The sequence below is a fragment of the Carlito syrichta genome, unplaced genomic scaffold (genome assembly GCF_000164805.1).
Source record: "Carlito syrichta isolate Samal-C Ts95f unplaced genomic scaffold, Tarsius_syrichta-2.0.1 Scaffold302820, whole genome shotgun sequence".
In the NCBI taxonomy this organism is placed as follows: Eukaryota; Metazoa; Chordata; class Mammalia; order Primates; family Tarsiidae; genus Carlito; species Carlito syrichta.
Window position 1 is genome coordinate 21,573 of NW_007246916.1, and position 9,174 is coordinate 30,746.

The window sequence follows — 9,174 nt, forward strand, 5'->3', positions numbered from 1 at the left end:
TGGTGCCTAGAGTCTAGGTTTTTGAGTTCCTAGGATAAGTGTAGTTCTATAGCATTCTTCATTACCCAAATGTTTCACTTTTAAAGAGCAGTTATATTTCTTCCTTAGAAACAATGCTTTCAAAATAAAGGCATATGTTTCCATTACACAAATATATGTTCTCATGGCAAACCATATATCAAAGTAATAGAATCATACCACTTCGTTGTACAGATTTGTAGAATTGTATGTTCTTTCCATTAGATTGTGTTGATAGGAGTAATAGTTTGCATTTGTATACCAGCTCCCTCCCTCCCGGCCCTTTCCCCCGTAAACTCTGTGGCGCAGTTTGGAGCTGCGGGCTCGGGTGGGAGGGGGGCTGGGGGGGGTTGTCATGATGGGCACCTGCCGGAGCAAATAGAGTCGTAGAGCAGGGATTTGGGTAGGCCAATGGAGATCCGGTGGAGGCGGGGCGCCGCGCTCCGGAACCGCAGGCCGGGCCCGGGTTTAACTCGTGAATTGCCGGGTGGCTACCCGGCCGGGGCCTGCGAGGTCCCTCTTCTCCTTCCCTTCGCACCTCTTCGCCCTTCGCCGGGGGGACTGGCCCTTCTTCCCGTTCCTATGATCGTACCGGTGTGTCTGTCCGCACACGGCCCCCAGCTTCTCCCATCCCCGTTCACCCCTTCCCCCAGGATTCCCCCCGCCTTCTACACTCTCTTTATTTGGAAGTCGACCTTGAATAGGAATCCGGGAGATATATGAAAACCACGTCACCCGCGAGGTCTGGGCTGGTTACAGACTAGCCTATGGAGAGACAGCCTTGGTACACCCGCGGGCCAGACCCGTCGGAACCAGTGCCCAGACCTGCCCTGCATTCCGGAGGGAGTTTGGGCCCCGCTAGGCTTTCCCCGTACATCAGGAGGTCCGTGGGAGCAGCGTCTTTCGCTTTGAGGCCTTGAGGCCGCAAAGACTGTGTGTGTTTTCTTGGTGCCAGTTCCCTTTCTGCTTGCTCCCACTGGTGTGCTCCCCAGTTCTCCGGCCCCGTTTTGGTGACTGTAGACTAGACAACCTGCATACTTTCTTGTCTTCCAGGTCAATATCCAACGCAGCCAACCTACCCTGTGCAGCCTCCCGGGAATCCAGTCTACCCTCAGACCTTGCATCTTCCTCAGGCTCCACCCTACACTGATGCTCCGCCCGCCTACTCAGAGGTGCTTCCAGCTTGCCACCCTTGAACTAGGGGAGAATATTGTTGGAGCACACTTTGAGTTTTTAGCTAAGTCATACTTCCCAGGCATATTTACTCTCAGGAACAGAAGAGAGGACTCCCATGATTACGCTGAAACATTATATAATCCGGCCGTTTCGGTTGGAGTTGAGAATGCTTCATTTGATTATTTTGTGTTGTTTGGCACGGGCTGAGGTTCAGAGGATGAACTTACATTCTGTGAGCCTGACATTAGCTATGGCAGGAAGGGATCCAGGGATACAGTGAATGCTAGGGGAGAGGCAACTTAGGTAAATCACAGGAAGTAAAATCTGCACGAGGAGAATTAAGAATTGACTCATTAGGTTAGTGCAGTGGCTCACGCCTGTAATCCCAACACTTTGGGAGGCTGAGGTGGGAGGATTGCTTGAGCCCAGGAATTCGAGATCAGCCTGGGCAACACAGCAAGACCCTGTCTCTACAAAGAAGTTAAAATAATTAGCCAGGCATGGTGCCAGGTGCCTGTAGTTACAGCTCCTAGGGAGGCTGAGGTGGAAGGATTGCCTGAGCCCAGGAGTTTGAGGCTGTGGTGAGCCAAGACTGTGTCACTGCACTCCAGCCTGGGTGACAGACTGAGACTCCAACTCAAAAAAAATTTTTTTTTGACTCATTAAATAGGAATAAAACTCAAGTAGGAATGTCATAAAGTAACACTGTGCCTTCTCTTGTGCCTCTTCCAGCTCTATCGTCCCAGCTTTGTGCACCCAGGGGCTGCCACAGTACCCACCATGTCAGCTGCGTTTCCTGGCGCCTCTCTGTATCTTCCCATGGCCCAGTCGGTGGCTGTTGGGCCTTTAGGTTCCACAATCCCCATGGCTTATTACCCAGTTGGTCCCATCTACCCGCCTGGCTCCACCGTGCTGGTGGAAGGAGGATATGATGCAGGTGCCAGATTCGGAGCTGGGGCTACTGCTGGCAACATTCCTGTGAGTATCCCCTTCCAGAAAAAACTCAGCCCTTGCGCCTTCTAACTTTCTGGAATGACTTCATATTCGTTCTCTCCCACTCCCTGGATAACAGTGGCCAGTGTTGGTGCAACCACCGACACCCAGTAGTCAGGCAGAAAGTGGTTGGGGGGGCAAGAGAACAAGGCAAGTGAGTAGCATCTGGCAGGTTCATTGGGGTCTGAGTTAACCCAAGATCCTATTCTGAAAGTCCGCTTGCTGCTCTTCCGGTTCACTTTCATACTGTGAACTGGTCTTGTGCTCCTTATTCATTCCATAAGTATTTAATATTTGTCATCAACACGGTGTTGTACTAGGAACCCTGATGAAAAACTAGAATGCATAATCCCTATTAAGTTGCTTTTAGAAAGATACTAGCAAGTCTAGTTACTGTCGTCTCCTGCAGAGTCTCTGATGTGTGGGATTTAGAGCCCAAACAGTCCTTGCCACGCCTGTTTACTTGGTAGCTGTGTGCTGGAGTTGAGGGGAAGATGTATCCTTAGCGAGCCTTTGGGTTATTCAGTAGTCTGTCTAGAAACTACGTTGGGACTCTGATGTGGTCCTGGCATCCTGTCCCTGTTGTGGGAATGTGAGCGGGGTGATTTCCTACCTGGGAAATGACGGTGGGTCTGGCCTGTTTCTATTCAGAAGGCAGCACCAGGCTTCATCTTAGAGCTGGACCCCTGGAATAAGTGCTAGGCTCCCTTTCCTGCCTGTATCTTCGGGTTCACAGAGAATATAGCCCCACTTTAGAACTCACATTGGTGGCAGAAATAGCTCCTTAAAATGTAATTGGTCGCACACTGCCATCTTCTTGGCGGGCCTGTGCTTCACCATGCCCCCTTCCCTTGTATTGGCTGCCCTGGGCCCATTCTCCTGTCCTTCCCTTTCAGCCTCCACCCCCTGGATGCCCTCCCAATGCTGCTCAGCTTGCAGTCATGCAGGGAGCCAACGTCCTGGTAACTCAACGCAAGGGGAACTTCTTCGTGAGTGGCTCAGATGGTGGCTACACCATCTGGTGAGGAACCGAGGCCACCTCTGTGCCGGGAAAGACATCACGTACCTTCAGCACTTCTCACAATGTAACTGCTTTAGTCATATTAACCTGAAGTTGCAGTTTAGACACATGTTGTTGGGGTGTCTTTCTGGTGCCCAAACTTTCAGGCACTTTTCAAATTTAATAAGGAACCATGTAATGGTAGCAGTACCTCCCTAAAGCATTTGAGGTAGGGGAGGTGTCCATTCATAAAATGAATGTGGCTGATGCAGCCCTAAGGATCTCCCTTTCATTTCTCCGGAGTAATACTATACCATACTGGTCTTTGCTTTTAGTAATAAAACATCAAATTAGGTTTGGAGGGAACTTTGATCTTCCTGAGAATTAAAGTTGCCAAATTATCCTGATTGGTCTTTAATCTCCTTAAATCTTTGATTTCTAGTACTTGTCATAAATGAAGCGCATTCGTTGTCTGCCTCTTCTTCTCCCTCCTCTGCCCACATCTCCCCCACCCCCGTCTCCCGCTCGCCAGTTTCCATCGACTCAATGGTGCAGGACAGAAAGCCAGTTCGACGAATCCCTTCTCTCCTTGCACTGCCCGCGTGTCATCCTCTAACTCGCCTTTCACAAGGATCCTCTGAACCCCTCTGTGCCCCAAGCACAGATCCCATCACTTCTGCTTCTGTATCTCCTCAGGCAAAAGTGGGGGGTGCCTGCCAGACCCTCCTCGTAGGTTGTCTCTGCATACACGACCCCAACCCACTCTTGCTTTGGTGCCAGAAAAACTGAGCTTTGTTTGAACAAAGGCTATCGTGCAAACTGTACTGTAAACAACAGTTTGTTTAAAATAGGGGGGGCAAGGAGGAGGATGCATTGCAAAAATGTGATTGATGTCTTTAAAGCCAAATTAAGGGGAGTTCTTAGATCAAAAATGGGTTACTGTTTTTTGTCAGAGTGTCTGACGCAGCCACTCATGGCTTCCAAGAATTCCTAGACTGGGTATGGGGTCATATTGTGAATGCCTCACTGCAAAATGACTTGAGTCCAGTGAAATCTCATTAGGGTTAAGAGTATTTCAGGGATCCTTAATATTTTGATTTTTGTTTTCTGAAATTGGATTTTATTTTATTTTATCTTATAATTTCAGTTCATCTAAATTTTGTGTTCTCTACATGTGATGTTTGACTGTACCATTGACTGTTATGGAAGTTCAGCGTCGTATGTCTCTCTCTACACTGTGGTGCACTTAACTTGTGGATTTTTTATACTAAAAATGTAGAATAAAGACTATTTTGAAGATTTGAATAAAGTGATGAAGTTGCATTACACCTCATTCCAAGGATTCTTTACTCAGCTTGTTTTTAGATTTCTTCTCTGTATATCTGCTTTTATATCCTGTCTAGAATTTAGCTAGGTGCTGTGGTTCTGTTTTCTTTAATTAAGACTTTGAAATAAATGCAGCAGTACAAGCCTAAGACTTGCCCATTCTCATGAATTCCACTCGAGATGTCCAACTTTTCCTCACTTCCTGAACTCTTTCAGATTTTGGAATTTAGAACCTAAACTTAGAAATAAGGGAACTATTAATTCTACTGATTTCTCTAAAGTTTGGCTTGAGGAAAAAGTTCTAGTATAGCAATTTGTATCAGTTTCTCCAAAGTTCTGTGTGGAGAAATACTAGAAACTCCTAGAACCTAGGCTGCCAAGATTGATTCCTCAACTCTTGGATCTCACCGTGGGTAGGTTTGAGCTTCAAGAAAGGAGGCAATGCATGGAGACCTCAAAGGCGGTCAAGCTTAATTCGGAAGTAAATACCTGAGGAGCTAGTGATTTATACCAAAACATTTGGTACCCTTTGGACACACCTCCTTTTGAGAATAAGTTAAATCCAAGAACCTTCTTGCCTTGATTCTGAGGACTGCTAGGAGATGCAGTATGTAGATTTTTTCCTGATTTTTTTCCTGACTCTCTCGATGCATACATAGAATGAGTTCTTGCCAGGATGGAGGCTAAGCCAACTTTATCTCCCAGGGTGTTTCTGATGACGCTCCTCAGGGACAAGCTTCCCTGGATTGTCTTTCTCTCAAGCCCCCGAGACAGTTCTGGAAACCTCTGGAAATTCCCTAGGGTCCTTACTGCTAGGGAGTGAACATATGCAAAGGACTTATGTAGACAAAAGAAAATGTCAAAAAAGTTTAAGCAAGGATAAGTCAAATGCATAGGTAGTTACTTTTTGCACATAAGACTCTGAGTTCTGTATTGATGAAAATTTTTAATTTGGATAAAAATCGCACAGGTATGAGGTTGTTGGGGAACATGGAAAGGATGGGCTCAGATGAAAGGACGTAGCACATTTATGTCAGAAGGTAAGGTCGCCATAGTCTTCTACCCCTCCTGGCCTGGTCTAAGAACTCCTGTGGACAATATCTCCACTGGGGCCTTCACCAGGTAACCAGGTAGGGGACAGAGTGGAGCAGCCAGCAACCCTCTCTTTTCCCTCCTTTTAACCTGTGAAAAAGGTAAGATGACCAGGCACACACTCAAATGTCCCCTGGTATAGCCCCACCTTGTGGGCAAGTCACAAACAGCAGCTCTCTCACAAGGGGCCTGGTTAAGACATCATAAGCAGCTTTCTCCAGGTCCCTGGTCCCCAGAGTCAGTGATGTTGGCATTTGGGACTGCATCCTGGAGGAGCTTGGACTTGCCCACATCAGTCAATGCTTCTCACTAGCTTCAGAGGAAACTCTCACCTAATAAATAAAACAGTCTGTGTGATAGTGCTGGAGCCGGGAACAAGCTCTGTGGGGCCTGGGAATCAGATGAAATATTCTTCCTTCTCTCTGCTCTTGGCTGAGTCACTCTCCATCTGGAGGATGGCACTGGGCTCGCCTTCTGCAGGTTCATAGGTGACGTAGCTGCCTTTGTTCTTGTACAGGTAGAAGAAGATCAAGATCATGACTGAGAGCAGGGTGAGGAAGACCACGGTGATAACAACTTGGAAAGGAGAGGGAAAATGCAGAGATGTTTCAGGATGGAGGCGAGCTCTGACTCACAGGCTGCCTGATTTAGACGACCGCCTTACTCTTCATGAGAATCCTCTTGCTCTAGTTAACTAGTGTCCACTCCCATCCAAATCCATGTTCCCCCACCAAGCCCAGTTTCCAAGGTGCATGACACCTGGGGTCTCCTGGTGCTTACTACAGACACAATGCTTTTGATTTCTGACAAAAGTGAACTCTCTTCCGAACCAGTCCCTGACGACAATGATAGAAACAGGAAGGAGGAGGCTGGGCGGGGCGGCTCATGCCTGTAATCCCAGCACTTTGGGAGGCCGAGGGGAGTTGGACTGCCTGAGCCCAGGCGTTCGAGACCAGCCTGGGCAACTTGGCGAGAGCTCGTCTCTGCAATAAATAAAAAAATTAGCCTGGTGTGGTGGCACGTGTCTGTAGTTCCAGCTACTTGGAAGGCTGAAGCAGAAGGATTGCCTGAGCCCAGCAGGTTGAGGCTGTGGTGGCCGTGAGCGTGCCACTACACTCCAGCCTGGGCGACAAGAGTGAGACTCTGACTCAAAAAAAAACAGGAAGGAGGGAAACAGGAAATGGCTTATTCCAACAGGAAGTGTTTTTTAAATCCACAGCCTCCTGTAGGGGTTTCTCTGATCCTCCCCCTCTTCCTCACCAGCTGACAAACCACATACATCCTCATTTCTACCATACTCCAGGGGAACGTGCGTATCTATTTGTGGCCACCTCCCAACCTATCATTTACCGGCAGTGCCTCTGACAGAAGCCTCTGAGTCTTTTATAGCTGTGCGTGTGTGTGTGTGTGTGTGTGTGTGTGTGTGTGTGTGTGTGTGTGTGTGTGTGTAAGACACCCTATGAGCCAGAGTGAGCCCATTGTGGATTTGGTCCCTGATGTCATGGTGCTCTTCCTGTGTGAGAACATCTGGAGATACCCCTGATCCCAGAAGGCCCCTTGGATTTGGCTCAGAGCCTGTTACCTGCAATGAGTGCTGTGCTAGCTCCATCTTCTGGGGACCCGGCCTCAGTGGACTGCAGGATTGTGGGAGTCGTCAGTTCTTCTGGAAAATTTAGAAAAGAAGAAAAGAAAATGAGATGAATTTTTTTGTTCTAAGGTTTATGTTTTTCCTTCGAATTTTACCACCCACCTTCTTTCCTACTCAAAAGTTTATCATTTAACTCCTATAATAAGTCTGAATCTAAAAACCTGGAAAAAACAGACTGCTCTCTGAAAATAATGAACATTTTGACAGACTTCTCCCTGGCTAATATAGTGGTTAACCATGTGAACTTTAGGCCAGGGGGGTGACTCACCCCTGTAATCCCAGCACTTTGGGAGGCTGAGGCGAGAGGATTGTCTGAGCCCAGGGGTTCAAGACTAGCCACAAAATATAAAAAAATTAGCTGGGCGTAGTGGCATACACCTGTATTCCCAGCTACCAGAGAGGCTGAGGCAGAAGGAACACCTGAGCCCAGGAGGTGGAGACTGCAGTGATCAGGATCATGCCACTGCAATCCAGCTTGGGCCACAGAGTAAGATTCTAACTCAAAAAAATAAAATAAAACAAAACAAACCAGAGTATGAGCTTTACAGCCTAACTCACTGGGTTGCAAGTCTGAACTCTGCTCTGTTAACTGCGGGAAATTTTCCTTGAAAAAATTACCTGGCCCCTTTATGCATTAGTTATCTCATCTGCAAAGTGTACATAACAGTACCTATTTTAAAAAAAAAAATCGTTTTAGGCCAAATGCGGTGGTTCACGCCTGTAATTCTAGCACTTTGGGAGGTAGAAGCGAGAGGATTGTCTGAGTCCAATATTTGAAACCAGCCTAGGCAATATGGCGAGACCTTGTCTTTATAAGAGATCAAAAAAAATTAGCCAGACATGGTGATGCTGTGGTTCCAGCTATTTGGAAGGCTGTGGCGGAAGGACAGGAGGTCGAGGCTGCGGTGGCCATGAACGTGCCACTGCATTCCAGCCTGGGCAACAGAGTGAGAGACTCCAACTCAAAAAAAAAAACAAAAAAAAAAACAGGTAGTAGACAGCAGGCAGTTTCCCTGCTGCCCTATCCATTGTCACCTTGATGATGTATCTTTCCTTTAATAAAATTACCTTTCCTAATCGGGCTCGGTGGCTCAGCCTGTAATCCCAGCACTTTGGGAGGCTGAGGTGAGTGGATTGCCTGAGCCCGCGGGTTCGAGACCCGCCTGGGCAACTTGGTGAGACCTCATCTCTACAATAAAATAAAAAAAAAAATTAGCCGGGTGTGGTAGCGCGAGCCTGTAGTTCCAGCTACTTGGAAGGCTGAGGCGGAAGGATCGCCGGAGCCCAGCAGGTCGAGGCTGCAGTGGCTGCACTGCACTCCAGTCTGGGTGACAGAGTGAGACTCCAACTCAAAAAATAAATAAATAAATAAATAAATAAATAAAATAAAATTACCTTTCCTAGTTAAAAACAAACAACAAACCACAAATTTTTAATTTTTTTCTTTTGCTTACACTGTGAATAACTAGAATTAATAGTACTTACTTTAAAGGGTTGTTGTGACATGTTGTAAGTAACTCAAGATAAACCATTATTAGGAACGCATATTTTTACATAACTGAGATCTGACAATGATTGCATGTACATGTGTGTATATATATATATGTGTGTGTGTGTATCTATATACACACACGTTATATAGTTACTTTATGTTATATAGCATGTGCATTTTCTTCAATTTTTTTTTTTTTGAGTCGAGAGTCTCACTCTGCTGCCGAGGCTGGTCTCAACATCCTGGGCTCAGGAAATCCTCTTGCCTCAGCCTCCCAACGTGCTGGGATTACAGGGTTGAGCCACCATGATTGGCCTCTGTAGTGTTCTTACAAGTTTTTTTTTTTTGAGTTGGAGTCTCACTCTGTAACCCAGACTGGAGTGCAGTGGCCGCTCCCTGCCACTGCAGCCTCGACCTGCTGGGCCCCGG

General features: G+C 47.0%; 2 protein-coding genes across 6 annotated transcripts in view; one reads left to right on the forward strand and one right to left on the reverse strand.

The window, feature by feature from the left end:
- The window catches only part of DAZAP2 (DAZ associated protein 2), a 6,428-nt gene extending 279 nt beyond the window's left edge, over window positions 1-6,149 (forward strand). Inside the window, exons 2-4 of one of the 5 annotated variants that reach the window (XM_008057156.1) lie at window positions 1,072-1,190; window positions 1,927-2,172; window positions 3,084-4,520. In XM_008057156.1, coding sequence (XP_008055347.1) covers window positions 1,072-1,190; window positions 1,927-2,172; window positions 3,084-3,212 — 494 coding nt within the window. In that variant the 3' untranslated portion in view covers window positions 3,213-4,520. Of the gene's footprint in view, window positions 1-1,071; window positions 1,191-1,926; window positions 2,177-3,083; window positions 4,521-6,126 lie in introns of those variants that run through there. The other 4 variants (XM_021711877.1, XM_008057157.2, XM_021711876.1 and 1 more) reach the window with 4 other exon arrangements.
- The window catches only part of SMAGP (small cell adhesion glycoprotein), a 33,591-nt gene continuing 29,863 nt past the window's right edge, over window positions 5,447-9,174 (reverse strand). The window contains exons 2-3 of the mRNA XM_021711879.1: window positions 7,188-7,268; window positions 5,447-6,181 (exon numbers count right to left, since the gene is read on the reverse strand). Of these exons, the coding sequence (XP_021567554.1) occupies window positions 6,003-6,181; window positions 7,188-7,268 (260 nt within the window). The 3' untranslated portion in view covers window positions 5,447-6,002. The remainder of the gene's footprint in view (window positions 6,182-7,187; window positions 7,269-9,174) is intronic.